The 22,077-nt window shown below is 46.6% G+C and overlaps 1 protein-coding gene and 1 long non-coding RNA gene across 5 annotated transcripts in view; one reads left to right on the forward strand and one right to left on the reverse strand.

Annotated features, from left to right (window-relative positions):
* Positions 1 to 1,484: 1,484 nt before the first annotated feature.
* LOC103159899 lies at positions 1,485 to 13,074 on the reverse strand. Its single transcript, XR_003480768.2, has 3 exons — positions 12,434 to 13,074; positions 4,754 to 4,906; positions 1,485 to 2,732 (listed from the first exon to the last, which is right to left on the reverse strand). It is a non-coding gene; the product is annotated as an uncharacterized LOC103159899 (long non-coding RNA).
* A 62-nt stretch (positions 13,075 to 13,136) lies between these two features.
* The window catches only part of Vangl1 (VANGL planar cell polarity protein 1), a 49,223-nt gene continuing 40,282 nt past the window's right edge, over positions 13,137 to 22,077 (forward strand). Inside the window, exons 1-2 of one of the 4 annotated variants that reach the window (XM_027393811.2) lie at positions 13,137 to 13,276; positions 21,452 to 21,639. In XM_027393811.2, the coding sequence (XP_027249612.1) occupies positions 21,569 to 21,639 (71 nt within the window). In that variant the 5' untranslated portion in view covers positions 13,137 to 13,276; positions 21,452 to 21,568. The other 3 variants (XM_027393814.2, XM_027393813.2, XM_027393812.2) reach the window with 3 other exon arrangements.

Here is a 22,077-nt window from a genome sequence, read left to right on the forward strand (position 1 = left end):
CCAGCATGTTTTGCTCAGGTGCATAGGACCAAGAAAGCATGAACTGTAGCTTCTGAAATCGCAAGCCCAACATTCCTTTCTCCCTTAAGTCGCTTCTGCCTGATATTGTGTCATTGTAACACAAAAGTAACTAATACATACACTTGAAAAGAAGTCCTAATTCTAAGTATCTTAGTGGTATCAGAGACAATAGCTTACATACACACACACACACACACACACACACACACACACACACACACACACACACATTTAAATTTTTGTGTAGCATTTTAAACTGAGTTATTTTTATTTTATTTTATTTTATTTTATTTTATGCGTATGTGTGTTCTGCCTGCATGTGTGTATGTAATCCTGTGTATGACTGATGCCCACGGAGGTGAGAAGGGCATCAGATCCTCTGGAGCTGAAGCTATGGATGGCTGTGAGTCACTGTGTGGGTGCCAGGAATCACCTCTGGAAGGGCAACAACTGCTCTTAACCACTGAGCCATCTCTCAATGCTGCTGAATAATATTTATAGAAATACAAAATATATCCAACATACAAGATAAACTTCTCAAAGTTTAACATTCAATAATAATTTTTTAAAAACCACAAAACAAGTCAAAGAGTGGGAAAAGAGAACCCAAGTGAAAAGAATAGGTTAATTATTTGAAAATGATATAGAATTGGGATGGATGTTAAATCTAGCTGACAAGAACATTAAAGTGAGTATTTTAACTACAATCCACATTTACAAAACTTTAAGGAGAAACATGGGTGATGCAGAAGAGATCCAAATAAAATTCAAGGATGCAAGTGTTTAAAATGAGCACATGGATGCAATAGGATTGGGAACAGATCAGATGTTACACTAGAAAAGGTTAATGAGCTTAATTTCTCAGACATTGAAATAAGCTTTTGTCAAATGAGTTCTTTCAGACTTTATAGGTCTGAAGATTTTTTTTTTTTTTGATATACCTTAGCTTTTTGTATGTTTGTTTTTTGTTTCTTTGGAGACTGAGTCTCGTGTAGCCCAGGAGGGCCTCAAACTCACTGCACAGCTACATAGCCAAGAATGACTTTGACTTCTGATTCACCCCCAAGCCCACTCCCATCTTCTGGGAGATGAGAGCACAGGCATGTGTCACCACACCCTGCTTTATGCAGTGCTTTGCACTAACCCTAGAGCTTCTCGAATGCTAGGAAGCATCTACCAACTGAGTCCCAGCCCCTCTCCTTAAATTTAGCAAGATTTTTTTGTTCATTTTTTAATTAATTTTTTTACATTCCAATCCCAGTTCCCCCTCCCTCCTCTCCTCCTAAAACTTCCACTCCCCCACTCCTCCCATCTACTCCATGGAGAGGGTGAGGCCTCCCTTAGGAAGTCTACTAAGTCTGTCCCATCATCTAGTTGAGGCAGGACCAAGGCACCTCTCCACTTCCACACCTCTCTGTCTAGGCTGGGCAAGGTATCTCTCCATGTAAAATGGACTCCTCCGCTAAGTCAGTTTGTACATTAGAGTTAGATCTTGGACCCACTGCCAGTGGCCTCATATATTGTCCAAGTCACACCATTGTCACCTATATTAAGGGAGTCTAGTTCAGTCTTATGCAGGTTCCCCATTGTCAGACCTGAACCAGTGATCTCTCACAAGCTCTGGCCAGTTGATTCTGTGGGTTTCCCCATCATGGTCTTTGGCAAGATATTTTTACGGGATAGAGATGGACACATTGTATAGAATTGCAAGTTACAGAAGTAACTGTAAAACTGTGACACCAACACAGGGTAAAGGAAGAATGGTTAAGTTTTGCTCAGAACTTCAGAGATCTTAGTTATAGCTCTTGTCTCTGTTGATTCTGGACCTGTAATGCTACAGAATATGATGATGATGATGGCAGTTAGTAGAAGAAGAGGGGGAAGGAAGGAAGACAAAAACAAGGAAGGGACTAGGAAATGACATAATCTTCAAACCATCTTCCTCCAGCCAGGGTCCTCTCAAAATAGTGCTACCAGCTAGGGTGTGCTCAACACTTGGGAGACATTTCGTGGCCAAACCATAACAATATTTTGTTTTGTTTTGTTTTAGGACTGGAGTAAGAACTCAGCAGGGTTTGGTGCTCGTCCAGAGGACACAGGTTTAAATTCTGGCATGCCCAGTTGCTCATAACCTTCTGTAACTCCAGCTCCAGAGGATCAGATGACCTTTTGTGGCTTCTGAAGGTACCTGTGAAAATAAGGCATATGCTTACATAGACTCAGACATGTACATTTATTAAATATCTTTTTAAATGAATATTTCTGAAGGAAAATGTTTGCTACAAGGGATAAACACATAGATCAGAAGATACAACACTGCAGGAGGTTTGTGACTAAGGACCAAGCAACAGAAATTATCAAATGAAACACAAAGGAGAAAAGTTAAAAAACGAAAAAGTAAACAGAGCATCCTCTTCGTCATCTCTAAAAGTTCAACTTCTGCATCTGCAGTAAAACGATTCTCACGGTTTTACTCGGCATGGCCCGTCTCTCCTATAGTACTGGGAACATGCACAGATGCAGCTGAATGGCCACTTCCTGTGTCTCTACAAATTCCATCACCTATGTCCGTCCATGGATTCAGTTTCCCTTCTCCTTAGCTTCTCTTCTGCTTCATTACAGGTTGGGTTATTTCTCTCAGGATTCCATCCATTGTATATTTGCTTTGTTGGATGCTGGGAATTCGTACAATGTTCCATACATACTTTGTTCTATGATAATAAAAAAAAAAAAAAGTACTGGGAACAGTGTGACACATTCGAGTCTTTGAAAGTCTTGTCAGGCACAAGCAGAGAAGCATTTAATCCAGAGCTTTTGTTGTTGCTTTTTGTTTGTTTGTTTCTTGTTTTTGTCCCACCATCAAGATGAGAGTTTCTGTTCTGATTACCCTACCAAACCCTATCGATGCTGAGGGTTTTCAGCCTGTCTACTCAAAGCTACTTCCCCCTGTGAGTTTTTGGCATTGCTCCCTCTCAGCTATTCGGAGGTTTTCCTCTTACACTGAAAGTGTTGGGTTGGGTGGAATACCCAAGGGAGCCCTGGAGACCCTAGACTCTCCTCTACAGCCTATCACCTGAATGAAGTTCTGCTATTCAAATTCCAGTCTCCTTGTTCTCCTTGAGTCCTGGCCTCGTCTCCTAGGTGTAGGGAGAGCCGCACCCCCTTTCTGTATCACAGCCTGAGCACTCTCTAGGCAGAAAGCTGGGGAAATGCTGGGGACACGGTAAACATTGTTTGCTTCCTGTCCTTTCCAGACCATTGTCTGCTGTTGTCTCATGCTCAATTTGATTTCTTAGTTCCTGTTGTTTAGTAATGTTTGTGTCCTGGGAATTGAGGCTAAGAGGCTTTGTTGTGGTTCCTGTAGGAGGAGGATCAGATGGGACAGGACAGGATCAGCTAGTTTGAATAATTCTGCGGACTCCAGGATAAAGGCTATCTCTCCTGTCTGGCACCAGGCCCTGAGGTGCTCAGAGTAGACCACAGAGGTCCAGAGTGAATGAGCTCCACAGGAGGCTGATAAAGGAGGCAGAGGCCAGAGATGTCAAGACATCTGAAATACAGAAATTACAGAGGTGTGACTAGGGCCTGGAGAGATGGCTCAGCAGTTAAGAGCACTCATTGCTCTTGCAGATTACCTGAGTTTGGTTCCCAGCGTCCATATGAGCAATTGCAGGGCTCCATAACTCCAGTTCCCCGGGTTCTGAGGCCCTCCTCTGGCACCCATGGTCAACAGGCATGCATGTAGAACACTAATATACATTCAGGCAAAACACCCATACATATAAAATAAAGATAGCTTGAGAAAGAGAGAGAAAGAGACAGACAGAAAGAGAGGGAGAATGACTAATACCATCCCTGATTGCCCAGATGTTTGTGTTGTCCTACTGTGTCTAGATTTGACCTACCTCATCTGGATTTCTCCCACACACCATCTGTGACTCAGGCTCAGGGGAGAGAATGGGTCTGCTGTGGGCCAGGAAGTCAAGGCCTTTCTTCCTTGCCTGAAGCTTTTACACAGCAGGAGTCTGAGCTGGGCTAATAGTTCCAGAAGCTGGCCTCACCCTTGGAAAATAATGCCACCTGGTGTTAATCCAAATAATTAGCTTAACACCATATGTGGTGTGTTATTCAAGTTTTTTCTCATAAATAGTTAATGGGGCCACTGATGCTACCACAGATTAAAAATTAGCATAAAAGGAGAAAGTTCAGCATCCCACAAAGGACCGGGAGCCTCACTCAACTCTGCCCATGGTTGGCCCATGAGCATAACCTTCTCTACTGAGGAGGCAAATGGGATCATTTTGGGAACACCCAGCATTCCCAAAGTCATGTGCACAGGCTGGTGTCTTTATTGGGCCCTCTGCTGTGGGCTTGATTCATATTCTTCTCCCTGATAATGAACAAGTTCAGGTTTGCCTGTAGGCCTGGAAGGATCCGGCTTCTGAGATCACACATCTTCACACTTGGCATCATATTTCCTCCCTGGATCTGACAGCATATTGGCCTACCTGCCTGGACTTGCAGAGAATCATGGAGGCATCCAATGGGCTGACCTTTCTAGGGAGGCAGTATATTTATTTGGTCCATAGACCTTGACTGTTTAGGCACCCATGGACCCTGTGACTTCTCATGAAATATACACTTGTCCATACATTGTCAACTTGGAAAGATTTAGGATAACTGTGGAAACACAACTCTGGATGTGCCAATATGAGTGATGCAGAAAGTTTACCTGACAAGGGCAGATGGGGTGGAGTCCTAGACTGATACAAAGAACAAAGGACACCGGTGTTCATCTCTCTCCACTTCCTGGCTTTGGCTGAAATGTGGCAAGCTGCCTCAAACTCCTGCCACCATGACTTCTGTGATGGAATGCATCTTCAATCTATGAAACAAGAGAAACTCTTTCTGCCTTAGTTGTTTTTATCATGTATTTTCCCACAGCAATGAGAGAATGACTAAAGCCACACGGCAGGGATGTAGCTCAATGGTAGAGCATTTGTCCCTCCTTCGACCCACAGTGTGGAAGAAAGAACTCTGGATGTGAAAGAAACCGTATAGCACGCTGTGTTTGGGGGTCCCCAGAAGGGCCTTGAAGTCTAACTCACATTGCTTGCTGAAGTTGGGGAGAGGGGTTCATTTCTCTGTGATTTCCATCTCAATGACCATCAGATTCTCAAAAGGAAGTAATCAGACACGCCTCCACCTCTGACCTGACTCCATCTCTCAGCCCCCTGAGAGCTTTGCCTCCTACTACATCTCCCCAGTGTCACCTGACCCTGGCCATCTCACCTTTGTCTGCACTGTGCAGGTCTAGCCCCATGCTCTTCATCACAAGACCTTTGTCACCTGCAACCATCCTTCTTTTCTAAACTTTAGCCTCTCTGAATTTTCTTCTCTGTGGCTGATATAAAGGTTTCAGAGATTCCCGTGATGCAACGTAACAGCAGTGATAGCTGCTTCACCTCTACGCACGCCTGTCTTATCTCTCTGCTTCACACGGCCAGAATTTCTTCACTCACCTCTTTACTGCATGGAAAGTTACAAAGACTGTCCCAAATATACATTATCACTAGATTATGCCTTTGCATTTTTTTAGACTTATTAATTTTGTGTGTATGAGTGTTTTGCCTGCACACCATGAACATTCCTGGTGCATGTGGAGGTCGCCTGGAGTTACTGATGCTTGTGAACCACTATGTGGGTGCTGGGAATTGAACTCTGGTCCTCTTCAAGAATACCAAGCACTCTTAATTGCTAAGCCACCATTCCAACTCCTCTTCATGACCTTTAAACCCACTGCTGTTTGGATTAAAAATGAGGACTCTTGAGGGTTGGAGCAATGGTTCAATGGATAAGATCTCTCTCTTGTTATTGCAGAAGACCAGAGTTTGGTTCCCAGCACCCACACTAGGCAGATCATAACAGCTTATAACTCTAACCTCCAGAGATCTGACACCCTCTTGTCCTCTGAGGACACACACACACATACACACACACACACACACACACACACACACACACACACACACACACACACCTAGACAGACAGAGAGAGAGAGAGAGAGAGAGAGAGAGAGAGACAGAGAGAGAGACAGAGAGACAGAGAGAGAGAGAGTGAGAGAGAGAGAGCTCTGTGGTCAGCCAAGCCTGGTCCAGCTGTTAGCAACTGAATCATCTCAGGCAAATTATTTGGCCTTTCTATAGTCCAATAATAGTTTTCTCCACTGAAGCAGTAAGAAAGATCAAGATGAATTGAAAAAGTAAAAGAACAGGTTTATTTGAGCAAAGCAACTTCTGGGTGAGTTCTCCAGTCCCAGAGATCCAGGCTGACCTAAAGCAGGGAGGTTATGCAGCCTGTAGGTAAGGGGTGTTGGCCACAAGCTGGGTTTGTGCTCAAGTATGGTCAAAAGCTGAACACTTCAGGCAGAGACTTGGGCTGCTGGCAATTTCCACAGCTGCCAAGAATGCAAAATTGGATTTCTTGGAGCCTTTTCTTTGTTGGAGATTCTCTGAGAGGGCAGGGTTTGGAGAGAGAGAGAGAGAGAGCGATGGGCTTCTTCAGACCATGTAGGAGCAAGCTGGAGGTTCCAACTGAACAGTTCTCATAGGGTGATAAAGACCATGATCATAAGCAGCTTGGGGAGGAAAGGGTTTATTTATATTACACTCCCACATCACAGGCCATCACCAAAGAAACTAAGGGCAGGAACTCGAGACAGGAACCTGTAGGAAGAAATTGAAGCAGAGGCCATGGAGAACATTGCTCAGAGGCTTGTTCCTCATGGCTTTCTCAGACTGCATTCTTACAGCACACAGGACCACCAGCCCATGGGTGGCATGGCCCACAGTGGGATGGGCCCTCCAACATCAATTATCAATCAAGAAAATGCACTTCAGGCTTCTCCACAGGCAGATCTGGTGGGGCATTTTTTCAATTGAGTTTCTTTTTTTCTGAAATGACCCTAGCTTCTGTCAAGCTGATATAAAACTAGCCAGTACAAATGTGGATGATAGCTCCAGTGTCATGGTTAGGACAAGGAATAAACAGATCCTGTAAAACACTTAGTACAACAGCTGCCATATAGCAAATGCTCTATAAATGTGAACTGTCATTCCTGGTACCTGTGCATTCCACAGGGATCCACACACTTTGCATGCCTAGATCTGAATTTATCTTTTCTTTCCTAATCTGCCTGTGGTGGCTCCATTCTCTCAAGGCCATTTGTCACCGTGAGTGCCTTATTTTCTTACAAGTCATTCTCTCTGCTCCACATGTCCCTCCCACCAAGTCACCTTCCACACTCAGTCAAGATCTGATGGTTCTCTGCATCCCGCTCGGCAATGTTTCCCCCTTTACCCCCTAAGTTCACAACCTCTGCTCCCACCACATAGTATTCCCCGAGTCCTGGTCTCTTCCAGGACTGTATCTACCCTCTCCCACGAATCTCAGATTCCTCAGAGTCACTTTGTTCCCCAGCCCAGACTTCAGACTGGCATCCACAGGGAGCCCTCCTGCTTCAACATTCAGCTTCTTCTTTTCTTGTCCAGTTCCACTGTCAGTATGTCAGGACCTCACTGTCCAGGCCTGTGGTTGTGCAATAACCCCCTTGGTGAGCCCCACTGCCCTTGCTGGCTAGCAGATTGCACTGCACATGGCAGTAAGCGGCACCTTCCTGGACATGCGAGGTCATACATCTCTGCCTTTACCTAGTGTTCCCTTCCTTGTTATGTCCCACACACTTATCCTTCCAGAATGGGGTTCTCAGCCAGGTGAAGCCATGCTGCCCTCGTTTGCTGAGCTAGGCCCTCAATCTCTGGGCTTCCATGGCATTCGCATCCTGCCCCCAGCCCCAGTCACAGCACTATACATTGTCTTAGTTTACCTGACTTTCCCAGCTGTGCCTGAGCTCCTCGGGGGCAGAGGGTATCCTGCACATATGCCATCTCCTCTCTTCTTTCCTGCATTGCTCTCCACCTAACACTTATGTTGCTAAGGAGAACATGTTTGTGTTGCTTATCTGTCCCTCTTTCCCCACTGGAATATAAACTCCATGTGTGCATAAGCTTTTGTCTGTCTTAATGCGTCCGCAGAGCCTAAAATAGTGACTTGATCATGGTTAATGCTTAATAATTATTTGTTGGATAAATTATTGAAACACTGATTGATGTGACACTACCTAGACTTAGATCCCTAGGAACTAACATACACTAAGAATGCACGTGTCTCCAGTTACCATGAAGTTATGGTCCCGATAAACCTATTAAGTTGAAAATATCCTAAAAGTACTTAACATACCTAGCCTGTGAAACATCATAGCTTAGCCTGGATTACCTTAAATCTGAATCTATATCCCTTTGCTGTTGGGGGGAGGGAAGAGAATCAACTATAAGATCTGTTTTATAATTCAGTGTTGACTCTATTGTGTAACTTATTGGACATATACTTTGAGAAAGCAATATGCCACATTTGTGTTTTAACACCCCCCCCCCAGTTACATGGTTGACCTAGACCACTGGCTCCTTGTGGCTGCATATTGCTAGTCAGAGTAAAGACCAATACTCAGAATTCAAAGTTGGATTTCTTTCGGACAGGTATTGCTTTTGTAGCACCGTGAAGTTGAAGTGTGTGTGTGTGTGTGTGTGTGTGTGTGTGTGTGTGTGTGTGTGTTCTATATATCTGTGTATGTATGTATATGTGCACATATGAGCATACATCTGTATACATGTGTGTGTGTGTGAACCTGTGGTAGATGTCTGGTATCTTCCTCCATGGCTTCCAACTTTATTTTTTGAGACAAAGTCTCCCACTAAACCTAGAGTTCATCTACTGGGAAACATTAGCTGCCCAGATCTCCAGGGATCCTCCTGTCTCTGCCCCCACCCCAACACTAAGATTATAGGTATAGGCCCCACTTTTTATGTGGGTATCAGGGATCTGAACTCAGGTCCTCAAGCTTGCATGGCAAGCACTTTACTGACAGAGTCGTCTCCCCAGATTGAATCTCCCAAGTACAGTCATTGTAATTCAGAAACTTGCATTTGTTCTTGGATTAACGAAGGTTTCAACATATAGCTAGCTTGCTTTTAAATGCTCAAACTCTAGTGTTGCAAGCAATGTTCCCTACTTTCTGATCCTCCCCCTGGCTTTTGAATTCCTTATGTCTCTTCATAATTCCTTAGCTTCACCCTGTCTACTCCCTGCCTTGACTGTATTCCAGTGGCTGCCCCTCCACACCCATGCCCACAGTCAGACAGACACACGGCTGGCTCTTTACTCAGCACTTGTGAGAGGCTTTCCATTTTCCAGCCATTACCCTCCACCTGGGACTAGTCTTCTTTTGTTCCTCAAGGTGAGGACAAACTGACCCTCCCTTGGGACCTTCTCAGGCCATCCAGGCTCATCACCAGCATGATCAACAACGAAAAGATGTTCAACATATGTAGATCTTATATTTTTATATTAAATGGCTCTTTAAAGGACCAGCTCCTTTTTACCAGTTTAAATATTTATGGATGTTAATCTTTCTATTCTTTACTTTGCAGCTTCCCTGTCTTTCCTGTGTGTGCTAACTATAGTTCTGCGGTGTGGCCTTGTGCCAGAAGAAATACCTAGGAAATTGAGCTTTGGGGCTCCACAGTCCTCAGGATGAGCCCTTTCACACTCCCAGGGTCTCTTTCAGGTCTCTAAGTGTGGGTAAGAGTCTCCTATGTGTAAGTATGACCTCTTTTAAACTGGGATTTATGGGACTGGAGAGATGGCCCAGAGGTTAACAGCGTTTGTTCTTGCAAAGGGCCAGGCTTTGATTCACAGCACACACAAACTGGGATGCTCATGAGGTTTTCTAATCAGAGATGTCCCTCCTGTTTTTGTTCTGTTTTGCCTATTAGCTTCCAAGTTCTGGAGGTGAAGATGGTTGACAGCTGTAAAAGCATTATTCCTTCAGCACATTTAACATGCAGTCATCATCACCTGCTGCTGCTAACTAACTTCAATATGGATGTCATGACTTTTCAATCAATTGTTCCCTGCTTACCCTATTAACTGCTTAAGAGTAAGAAGTCATGATAGTCACACTCTGCTATTTATAAGAAAGTAAGATTGTGGGCTGGAGAGTTGGCTGCTTGGTTGAGAACATGTACATACTGCTCTCCCAGGGGACCAGAGTTAGTTTCCCAGCACACATACAGGGTAGCTCACCACCACCTGTAATCCAGCTCCAAGGAATCTCTGCACCCCTCTGTCACCTGCATTCACAGGTATGCACACACCCATACCAGCTCACACACACACACACACACACACACACACACACACACACACACACACACACACACTCGTGCATGCCCATAATTAAAATTAATTTCAAAAGTAATAATAAAATTAAACAAACACTGTGTGGGAAGGTCTGTGACAGGGCGGGGAAGGGTCGGATGTGGTGGCACATACGCCTGTAATCCCAGAACCCAGGAGGTGAAGAAAACAAGATGAGGAGTTTTAGGACAGCCTGGGCTGACTCTGTCTCAAAGAAAAACAAAACAAAACAAAAAACAAATAAAAGAAGCCCAAGTGTTTGGGAAGTGGTAACATGGAAGAGACTACATTCTGGTTAGAACTAGAGAAGGTCAGGGATTTGAGTTGGTAGTATGTAAGTTTCCTCTGGAATTAAAACATCTCATCTTTTATGAAAGCCCCTTAAAAGAAGGAAGGTACACAATTCAAAATAGTTCCAGGAAGTTCCTGAAATTGACCAGATTCACTAGGTCCCTCCCTGCCAGAGTAAGCAATAAAGTTGAGAGTCCTCCTCAGAGGAAGAATGCCAAGCTGCAAAGAGTCTGAGAGCAGACCCACTGCCTAGAAGAAGCAGAAGCCAGCTGAGGCACCTGGAAAGGACACTCTCCAAACTGGTGAACTGTTTGCAGGCTGTGCAGGGTGACCCAAGTTCCCAGCTTTGTGACCTGCCACTCACTCTGGGGTGGGCTTCAGTGATGCAGCTGTTTTCCAATCATTTCTGCTTCTGTAAGTAACCTCCATCCATACTCCTATAAGCATTCCCAATACAACCCACTGGTCACCAAGCTGGACTTCATGGTATGCATACTTTGATCTGATCCCTATCTAGGCTGAGCAGATGTGTGTTGCAACTCCCTAGGAAAAGTTTTGCCACTTGACAGCTGGATTTTGGTTGGCAGGTCACAGCAGGTAACAGCACTACAAGCCTTGGGAAGGCAAAAATAAAAAGAGAAGGGGGAAATACAAGTATTGCATTTGTGGACTGTAGTTATGTTGAAGTTCTGAGAACAACCAATACATAGTCTCTCTCTTCCCCTGTTCAGTTTGGAATAAACAGATTAGCAAAACAAAAGAGTAGCAGATGGTACCCACAGTGTCACCTTCATTATTGATAAAGGTAAAGCTGGAGGAGTTACCTTCAGATGAAAGGCCAGTGGCACTGAACAGCTCTGCCACAAGTGGCTTGGCTTGCTTCAGTGTAATACTGGTTCCTGTGAACTGCCACCTAGTGTAAGAGCACCTTCAACTGAGCCTTTGACTCTGAAACTCGAGGTTGTTGGGCAAAAACAAATGGCGGAAGGTAAATTGATTATTTACAATCGTTTATTTTGGACTATCCTTCTCTTCTCCCCCCCCCCCACACAAAAAGCATCCCATCATAAGGTTGGGATTCAACCCAATCACCTAAAGTGAACTGGAATTCCATTCCATGAAAATTCACTGTGGCTCTTCATACTCCAGAGGGCTCCCCAGGAATGTCACATGGGAACTGGAATGTCTTGTCCTGCTTTAGTTTGGCAGGTTCTAAATGTTAAGATGAATGATACTCCGTTTCCAGAGTTCTCTACCGACCTGAGCAGCTATCATGTTGGACAGACAGACAGCTTCACCTGGAATCGGGCTGCTGTGTTCTAGAGCTACTCTCTGGAGTCATTTAGAGGCTGGGTTCAGATAACTGTGGTTGGGGACAGTGGAGTCTGGTGTGGAGGAGTCGGGGAAACCAGTCAGCCACCTTGACCATCTGGGTGTTCTTGGAAGGAAATGGCATGTGTAGTCAGGGAAACAGGGTATAGAAGTATAGGAAAAAAGGGACAGAGAGGAGTAAAGGGCTTCTTGAGGCTACAGGTTCCTGAAGAAGGCTGAGAGAGAGCCTGAGTTTCTTAAGCCAAATCACTCCCAGCATTCCTGCAGAAAAACTGCAAACTCAGCATTTCCTGCTGTGCATGCCCTCATGCGAACATTTTGTCATGGCAGCAGTAGATCTGTCATTCTGGGCACGGATTCCATTAAAACTAAGAAAAAGGGTGCAAATATTCATAAAAAAAAACAGTTGCCAACAGCTCAGCACTTTCTAGAATTCTCACTACAACCCTTCAAGGTCAACATTAGCGTCCTTACCACTGTCCAGACAGGGAAACGGGGCTCAGCGAGGGAAGTGGTCTTAATCAGCTCAGAACTTTTGGCTCCCTGCCTTTAGAGATGCGCTCTTCTTGCTGTTTCCAGTAGACCAGGAGAGTAGAGACATGCCTGCTCTGGTAGGAGATAGGCAGGGAGAAGCTGCTGTAGGGATGTGGGCATTCGTGGTTATTGGTGGGGTCATCTCTTGGACTACACTGGAGTTTAAGTGTGAGTGTTACGTGAGCTGCAATATGTATGAGCTGGGGGGAGGGGTAGATATTGGTTCTTGAGCCATGTGAATATGTGGATTGAAACCTTGATGATGGCAAACAACGAGAGGGCTTGACTTTTATGCACAATTGTGTGTGTGTGTGTGTGTGTGTGAGAGAGAGAGAGAGAGAGAGAGAGAGAGAGAGAGAGAGAGAGAGAGAGAGAGAGAGAGAGAGCTCCTTGGAGGTTTGTTAGGGTGCTGGGTGGGGAGACATTAACCCCTGGGTCATGCAATTTTGAGTGTGTGTGAGTGAGTGAGTGAGTGAGTGAGTGAGTGAGTGAGTGAGTGAGTGAGTGAGTGAGTGAGACCTGGGAGACCTGCCCCGCCCTCTGCTGCAGGTGGGCCGGGCCGGCAGTGGGGGCCCGCAGCGCTTGCAGCTCTTGGCTGGCCGCCGCGCCGGGCTAGCAGGGCTGGGCTGGGGCTGCGGGGCGGCGCCGGGACAGGAAGCGGAAAGCAGCAGAGAGCGGGCGACCGCGGCGGGGCTGTGCCTCCACTGCAGCCCAGCGCAGGCCGCGGAGCTGGGGCGCTGCAGCGGAGAGCGCGGGCGTGGAGCGCGGCGGGCCGGCGCCGGGGTGAGTCCCGGGATAGGCGGGCGCGGCGCGGCGGCCCAGGACTGAGCTGGGCGGGAGGTCAGGCCCAACTGCCCTTGTCCCTGCTCTCCGGCACTCCGATCGGGGCTCAGGGCCTCGGGCCGGGAGCCCCCGGGCCCCTTCTGGTCGTGCTTCCCGGCACCCGGGTCCTTCCATCCCTGCCCAAGGCTCTCTCCATCCCATGCTACTGCTCCGAGTCCTGGGGCTGCCTGAGCTACCTCGGACTCCCTTTTGCCTTGGCTGGCCTTTGGAGTGCGCCCCTGGGTGCGAGTGCCGGGGCGACGGTCGGGGAATGACGGCGTGTCCGAGGCAGCGGGCGGCAAGATGCGCCGGGTAGGACAGGACGCGATCGGGGTCCACACCAGGGCCCGGGGTCACCTGGCCGATCTTCGGGCACCGGGATGGAGCTGGCTTGCGTTTCACATTTCATTTACAAAACCGCAGCCGGGGAGGCCTGGGGGGCGCGGCCCGCTGCGCTTCGCGGAGCGCAACAGGCAGGTAGGAGTTTACTTTCAAAAGCGCCGGGGCGGAGCGGAGGCATGCAGCCAGTCCCAGCCGGAGGAGGAGTCCCTGTCCCGGGGAAGCTCGCAGCGCCCGGGCAACACCGGTAGGACCTCATTTTATCCCGCAGCCATTGAACTGCCCCCAACAACGCGCCCAGAGAAGTGTGAAGCTTTATAAAAATTTAAAAGCGTCGGTGGTGGAAGCAGGAGTGGGGTGGAGACGCAGCCTGGCGGCTAGGTGATGAGCAGGGGAGACTTGGAGCCCGGCAATCTCAGTTTTCACTTCTCCAAACCGGGTATGATGCCCATACTGGGAAGGTGAGCTCCTTCTGAAGCTCATGGGGAGGTGCCAGGGCTATTTATCATGATGATTATGTGGTTGGCGCGTGCGTAAAACTCTTTTGAGGGGACTATGGTCAGGATGCATGCGTTCTTACAGGCTAATTCCAAAAGCTAGTAAGCTGACATGTTTATACATTTTACAGGGTTTGCTGAAAAAATATTATAAGTTGTGTCACCAATCAACAATGCTAATTAGCCTTCTCCTTCCAGTGGGTGTGTTGATTACACAGCTCCTAGGCTCTGTAAGTGAGATGGCAGAAACTGCCTGAACCCAGGGAGGCATAATTAGCCATTTTATGTAACCACTAATTAGAGTTTTTAGAATTGAATTAAATCAGTGTGATATAGTAGGGGCTTTGATGTGTGGGAGGAAACTGTTTTATTCTGCATTTCAAAGAAATATCCAAGAGCATTTAGCATTTCCAAAGGTTGGCAACTCCCAGAATGATTAGCCAAAACACCCAGTGTGAAATCTGCGGGGTTGCAGTGCTGACAGTGTGACTTGGTGGTAACTTAATTTGTAAGTAGAGTGGGAGAATTGTGAGAGTGTCATATTTTTGAGACTGCTTGCCAACTCTCATTTTTATTGTCTTATTTATTGAGCAACAGGAAGGAACCGTACAGGAAATTGAAGTTTCCTTACTGAGCAACAATTCCATGACACCCTCTGTTGAAGAATTAATGTGTTGAATGTAGCAAATACTCTCTTGTTTATCCCCCTGATGTATCTATTACCTAAAGTCACACCATGCTTTGCCACTGCTGTAGTTTGGGTTGGTTGGCCCCGGATTGCACTTGTTAATAATCAGAGGGTCTCACCTGGATGGAGGCTGCTTGAGATTAATTTCCATTCTCCTTAAAGTCCTGTCCTGTACACCCCCCCCCACTCCAACTCCCCTCAACTCAGCCTATGAGTAGGAGTTGAACTGCAGGATTCTTTGTGAGGTTAGATGTGGTTTGGAACAATTCGCTATTGTTTTCTTCTCTAAGTAAGCAAACAATTCTGGTAATTGCTACATAGCTTTCAGTTTTCCTTGGCTCTCTGAAACCAGTCTCCTGAAGTTCAAGCCCCTACCCGGGCACTTACACACACACACACACACACACACACACACACACACACACACGTGTGTGTGTGTGTGTGTGTGTGTGTGTGAGAGAGAGAGAGAGAGAGAGGGAGAGGGAGAGAGAGAGAGAGAGAGAGAGAGAGAGAGAGAGAGAGAGACCTTAGTAATTAGTTTCCTTAACTTTGTCCTTGTTCTGAGGATTGAAATATTTTATACAAGTGACTTCAGTTCCCCCCCCCCCAGAAAGGGTTTCTCTGTGGTTTTGGAGGTCCTGGAACTAGCTCTTGTAAACCAGGCTGGTCTTGAACTCACAGAGATCCGGCTGACTCTGTCTCCTGAGTGCTGGGATTAAAGGCGTGTGCCACCAATGCCTGGCTGTGACTGCAGTCTTAACACACAGTAAGCAAGCACACTTGATGTCAGAGTAGAACTGCCATCATTTCTGTGGAGTGAAGTGACTGCTCCCAGAGTCCCTGCTGTACACAGGCATGATTGTTCTGAGGCTTTCCATAAGGAGGACAAGATTCAGTGGCTATGGCTGGACTCTGTTTCTGATAGCTGAGTCAGAAGAAAAGCTGCCTACATTCTCTGCTGTTCTGTCTCTACCCATCCTCCACCCCCAGCCCAGTCCCACTTAGAGCACTGGACCTGGAATGTTGGAATATATGGTGTGCATAAGATCTGTTTCTGAAGTTTCAAAATCTACTAGGGGACAAGTGTTTGCTTGAAAAGAAATATCCATCATAGATACAGTAACTATTCACAGCTCTTCAGCAATCTGTATCCAGCCATCTGGGATGTTCCAGAGGTAACTAATGACTCAATCAATCGCAGTTAGTCTGGGAACGTGAGTTGAACTCTGGCAGCCAAGTAACATGAGGCTTAGCATTTCTCTTCTGGTGAACAGTGGCCCATAGCTATACATTTTGAAGAGTTCTGTTGCTGGAAGAGGGTCATTGATTTGTCACAGGTGCCTGTGCCATGCAGAACCTCATGTCACAGACTTAGATATTGTTTTATGATTTACAGGTGCAAGTTCAGCAAAGGGTCTTACAGGCTTTGTCACACCCCTCTGTACCATCCTTCTGAACCTGAGAGCCTCCAAGTGAACCCACATAGGCTACTCTCTGAACCCCTATGCAGAAACTTTCTACCTTCCCAAACAGAGCCCCTTTAATTAATCGCTCTGGGTAGAGCTGTTGATGTTTTTATAACTTCCTTTTCATAAAGGTTGGCTTACATTTACCACGCTCATTATCATAACCTGTTATTTGCCTTATATGACTTTTTACCGTGAGCACTGTCTTTCTTTCAAGTAGGAGTTATGTATTTTATGAGTCAATGTGACTTTAGGGGAGATTCTCCTTGAGGTCACTGACTTTCACCTTATTTTAGTTCGAGTGGTAGGGGAAGGTCATTGCACACTGTAAGATACTATCTTGGCAATGTTTTCCAGGTCATGTGGTTTGGCGTATGTACTCCAGCCCAGACTGGAGCAGGATGCTCTTGAATACTAGCTGAAACAGTGGTGCTGGTCTAGGGATAGTTCCAAAATCTCCATTTTATCTACTCTGCAAACATTCTTCTGTGGTGAAGGCGTGCCTCCATGTCCTGAGATAGGCACCTCTCAGGACATTTTCATTCATTCATATTTAGCAATTATTTAATTAGGTGCCTCTTGCTTGCCAGCAGCTGGGGAGATGGTAAGGCATGGATGGGTTCCTGCACTCCAGGAGCCTGATGGTCAGTGGTCATGAATGTGTGACTTGGAAGAACTGTAGGGAGAATTCAGGTGGTGGGCTGGCCAGGTGTGGACTGGAGGGTCAACAAGGTGTCTCCAAAGAAGTGTGTTTAAACTGAGATGAATTAGCCAAAATGGTGCCTGTAAAGAGATTGAATTCTAGAAGATAAACCGGGCTCTGCTAAGGTCCCGAGGCTGGGAAGAACTGGGTCCCAGAGGAATTGGAACAGCCGGAAAGACTGTTGATGAGCAGATGAAAGATTCTGTGTTTTAAAGTTCAGGGAACACCACAGGGAGATTTGAAGCAACGGTGAGGTCAGCCTGGCTGCTACCCTGCCTGGACCAAACACAATACCGATCCTATCAGGGGCCAGTATGATAGACAGTTGCAGGTTCAAGGATTTCCTATGTATACCCCTACCTGCCTCTATCCCATTCTGGCCACAGCAACCACTCATTAGCTTGCTACCCAGGGAAACAGATTTCTTTTCCTTTATTGTCTTTACTGATAAAGGTGTCACTTTTGCACTTGTCATGCATTTTGTTAATTCCTTGTGTGTGCGTCCTTATAGAGATAAGCATCGGGATGTGTGTCTTTATTAACTCAAATGGGAGCCCCTGGCTGAGGTCAAGCCCTTTTCTGGAAGGAGTTCACTCTGCCTTTTATTACCTTACTTCCTGACTGCTCACTTAGATCTTAGGTGAAGCAAGAGTTGGTAACCATGGTGAAAGCAGAGAGACTTAGGAGGGGCCAGGCTCAGTGTGGGCTGGGTCAGGTGAGGAAACCTGGAGATGTTCTCTAGGTTAGCTCTCTGCTGCTGGGAGCTGGGAAGGATGGGGAGGACCTGAGGACGAGCGGGGCTTGGTGGTGGATGCGTGGATGAACGGAAGAGACTGTTGAAAACAGCATAAAGTGGGTTTGTCCACTGGCCGGGATGGCAACATCACTGGCATAGGATGGTAGAAAGACTAAGCCAGCAGCTGTGGGCAAGAACTGAATGAGTGGGGAAGGGGCATTTGGTTTATTTTTCCTGAAGTGTTCATAATATTTGGGGGAGAGGACCATTGCTTCCGACTCTGAGGAGTTTATCCCTGGGGATGGAGAAGAATAATGGGGGTGAGCTTTGAGTGTTAAGGGGAAACTTGATAGGGGGATGGAGGAAGGAGTGTTGTTGGAGAAGGAACAGCACAAGTTCTGTAAAGCTTGAAGCTAGACATCAGGGAAGCTCAACGAGGGTGGGTGGAGAACCGCTGTTGAAGCCATCTCTGTAGCATTGTTGAGCAGGGTCTGGTGGCTCCTCATAAAGTATGAAGGTAAATCAATAGGGTAAGATGGGCCTGGAGAAAGAAGGCAAGGATTTGACCTTTGGATTTGACTCAAGGCATTCTCTGGCCAACTTAGAGTTTCTTCAGTAGAGGGAGAAGAATGGGGGATTTAGTGGCAATCTAGAGGGTGAGGGGCCGCATCTCATACAAGATTCCTCTCTTTGGAGAAAACCTGGGCAAGGGTAGTTGGTAGAGTTAAGAAAAGGCTTTTCCCCAGAGGGCTTGTTGGGAGCTGTGATTTCCTTTGAGGGACTTGCCTGGAGTTGCCTTAATGGATGGTCCGCATTTTAATGAGGACAAACAATGATGACCCTCAGCAGAGGGGGAAGGGAACTTGGGTTCTGTGTGCTAGAGATTATACCTCAGGAGTCTTGATTAATCCTCCTAATAACCTTGGGAAGGGAATATTAATGATGTCATTTTACTGGGGCCTTGGGTGTGGGACAGAGCAGAAGCACATGCCCTGAGGTGTTCAGCAAGGCAGTGCAAACAAAGAATAAGTTGCAGTGTGCTGGTTTGGGGCTAAACCTTCCTCTGCCATGCCCCTCGATAGCTGGTGAGAAATCACAAGTTAGGGTAGAACAGAGAGTCAGGAGTTTCAGGCTGGAAGGCAGAAGAATCTAGTGTCAGGATGAGTGTGGTTAATTATGAATCTAGAGAAGAATGGACAGTTTTCTGGTGAAGGTGCCAAACCTTGGAATCTGCAAATCAACAGAGCTGGGCCAGCAGCTATCAAGGAAAGAGGATTGGTTCATGCTAAGCTCCCCATCCTGTCTGTATCTCCGAAGGTTGCTTGTCTGTCAGGCAGATGGCCAGTGAGAAAGGAACATAGAGCAGAAAGGAAAGGAGACTCTAGAGTGCTGAAAAGCTCATTGGCTGGCTGGTGAAAACCCTGGGAGACAGTAGAGGGAGAAAAGATGGACCATTTCAGCCCAGGAGCCAAGCTAATGTTTTGAGAGATGCCTGATTGGTTTCATGTTTAGTCTTTACAATCACCCCCCTTCCTCCCAAGCAGGCTGCTTAACTCCCTTTTACTGGGTAGGAAACTCACAGCTCCAAGGTTAAACTGCCTTGTTCATCCAGTACACAGCTGGTCGGAGAGCAGGCAGCCAGAGGGGCAGCCCCATTCTGCCCACAGCAGGAGAGCCTTGGGTGGGATAGCCTAGAGGGAGGTGCTGGCTAATTGCCCTGCTGCTTTCTATGCTTTTTCTCTTGCTGAGAAAGACAAGGAAATGGTGGAGTTTAGAAACTACCGAAGGGAGCACTTAGGGCCACCCACCTTTACTTAGCCAGCGCATCTGGTGCCCATGCTGAGTACTGTCACCACTGTCAGCTCTTATAGTCATCAAAGCACTCCTGATGCTCACATTTTATAGATGGGACTTCAAAGAGGTTCCATCATTTGACTGAGGTCCTGCAGCTAGGAAGCGAGTCAAGTCTGTGTCTGTTTATAGCTTCGCTCTGGGAGATGGTGGCTGCTTCATTGATCCCTGATTGACAAGTGAGCAGATTGAGATTCAAGAAGGCAAGGAAGGGGCTCATCATAGGTGGCTAAGCATGGGCTGGACTCCAGGTCTCCCCAATCGGAAACCAGCCACCAGCAGGGCCAGGGAAAGCAGTAGGCTCTCTGTCATCCACTCCTGAGCAGGGTCACCTGCCTGCTTATTAAAATGGATGTGACACGGATGAGTCAGTGCAGTGAGCCAGACATGGAGAAGAGGGGCAAGGAATGGCCTTGGGATTTGACTACATGATTACGGTATCCTACAGATTTGTGCTAATTTGGAGGTAACTGAACCGTATGTTCCCTACCTATCCCTTGGTTTGGGGGACATTTTCATCATTTTAGCTTTTAATCACATTAGACAGTGGGGAAATATTTTTTTTCTTGAAGAATTAGTACTCTGAGATCAATTCCTTTGAAATCGCAAGCTGAGGCATCTAGGGCAAGGCAGGTAACCCCTAGGCACAGGGTCTCTTTAGAAAGAACGTCTCCTTCCGTCCTGGAAGGATCAGAATGCCACTTCTAGGCTCTGGGCCAGTGTAACTGTGGGCAGATGTGACTTCCAGGCCCAGGTAATGCTCCCAGTTTGAAATTTCTCCCAGTCTTAGCTGTTGCTGGGGTCTGGGAGCTTGAACCTCCTCCTGCTTTGGGACAGGTTAGGGCCTTTGCAACTCTTGTTTTCTTCACACTTATCTCACTGGCTGTGTTTGCAGTTTTAGCCTCTAAGACCCTGCAGGGTGGGAAAGCCTATTGGGCCTAGACCAGGCCTGGGAGAGGGTTATGGTAAGAAGCAGAACATTAGACCCGACTTTCTAGAAGTGAAGGCCGAGCATGTGGAGGCTCAGGAATGTGCTTGGAAGTGTTTCCAATTTATTTTTATTGCAGAGCAATATTTGAGGGAAGTGGGAAAGGACCTAGGACCTTGCAACTAATAAATCACCTTTTCTGATGTCCCCTTGCAGCAGTCCCTGCCCGTCCATTAGTTATTTTACGTCATTATAACAGTTGTGTAGATTCATAGGCTACCTGCAATCCCACTTCCCGCTTATTAAAATCTCCATTTTTGTCATTTTTGTCATTCTATGCAGATACATGATGTTTTCTTTGACTGACTGGATCATATTCCCCCCCCCCATTCCTTGGCTTGGGGAGGCATTTACATTGCTTCTAGCTTTTTTATTATCATAGGCAGCAGGGCAATCGTGGTGGTTGTTGATTTTTAATTACTAAGATAAATTTCTAGGAGTTGGGATTCTCAAAGAGGCTAGGAGAAAACTATAATTGACTTTTGGAAGTGATGGCCAAAGTGCTGAGTAAGTGATTTCCCTGGGTGTTGCTTTTATAACTGACAGTTGGGGGTGGGGTAGACATTTGTCTGGGGGCTGCTGTGAGAAGCAGTTCCTACAGCCGAAGCCATGAGAAATATGTGTCTCAACATCCGGGTTTTCCCCAAACCTTCTTCCTTCTGTTGTGATGGGGTCCAGCATGCTCAGCACCCCTCTTGCCTCTCAGACATCTGTGAAGCTTGTTCCTTGGTGAGTGGCGCATTTGGAGGTTTGAGTTTTATACTTACCCCGTGTTCCGTAGGGACCTCAGAGGAGAGTTGGCTACTGATGGTTTATGCTTTGGCCCTTGACGTTGAGAATTAATCTCTCCTTTCTCTCCCCTTCTCAGAGTCCTATTGAAGACTAGCATCTCTGAGACCCACAAGGCGTTAGGAGCTAGTAGGTGAGACTGCCCGTGAGAAAACAGCGCCGGCTGCATCATCGTCAGAGGAAGCTCGCCATTGCTATGGATACCGAATCCACATATTCTGGATATTCCTACTACTCAAGCCATTCAAAAAAATCTCACAGGCAAGGGTATGTAAGCAGTGAATCTGTGGGAATGCCTGCAGGTGGGTAGGGCTTTCAGAGAATCAGGTTTTCCACAGACTGCCCGAAGGGCTGAGGATGCTGAGGGATCAGTCCACTGGTGCGTGAGAAGCCAAGCTGTAAGAGTGGTTGACATGCTCCGGGAGTCGCTACACTGCCAATTTACATTTTATAGCCACCATTAGAGTTGATGACCTTAATGTCTCACAATTGGTTTTAAATTAAAGTTTTCCCAGCAGTTGGAAATGTTTCTCATTTCTAAGTACTGCTCATCGATGTAAAGTTCTCCGCATGCTTTACCGATTCTGTAAATGAAAGTTAAAAAGCAGGTGTTAATTTGTTGCTTCACCCAGACCTGCTGACTCACAGGCCATTAAGCATCTGCCCTGAGGCTATCTGGGGTATGGGGGGGAGGGGTGCAATCCA

This window comes from Cricetulus griseus, assembly GCF_003668045.3.
Source record: "Cricetulus griseus strain 17A/GY chromosome 1 unlocalized genomic scaffold, alternate assembly CriGri-PICRH-1.0 chr1_0, whole genome shotgun sequence".
NCBI lineage: Eukaryota > Metazoa > Chordata > Mammalia > Rodentia > Cricetidae > Cricetulus > Cricetulus griseus.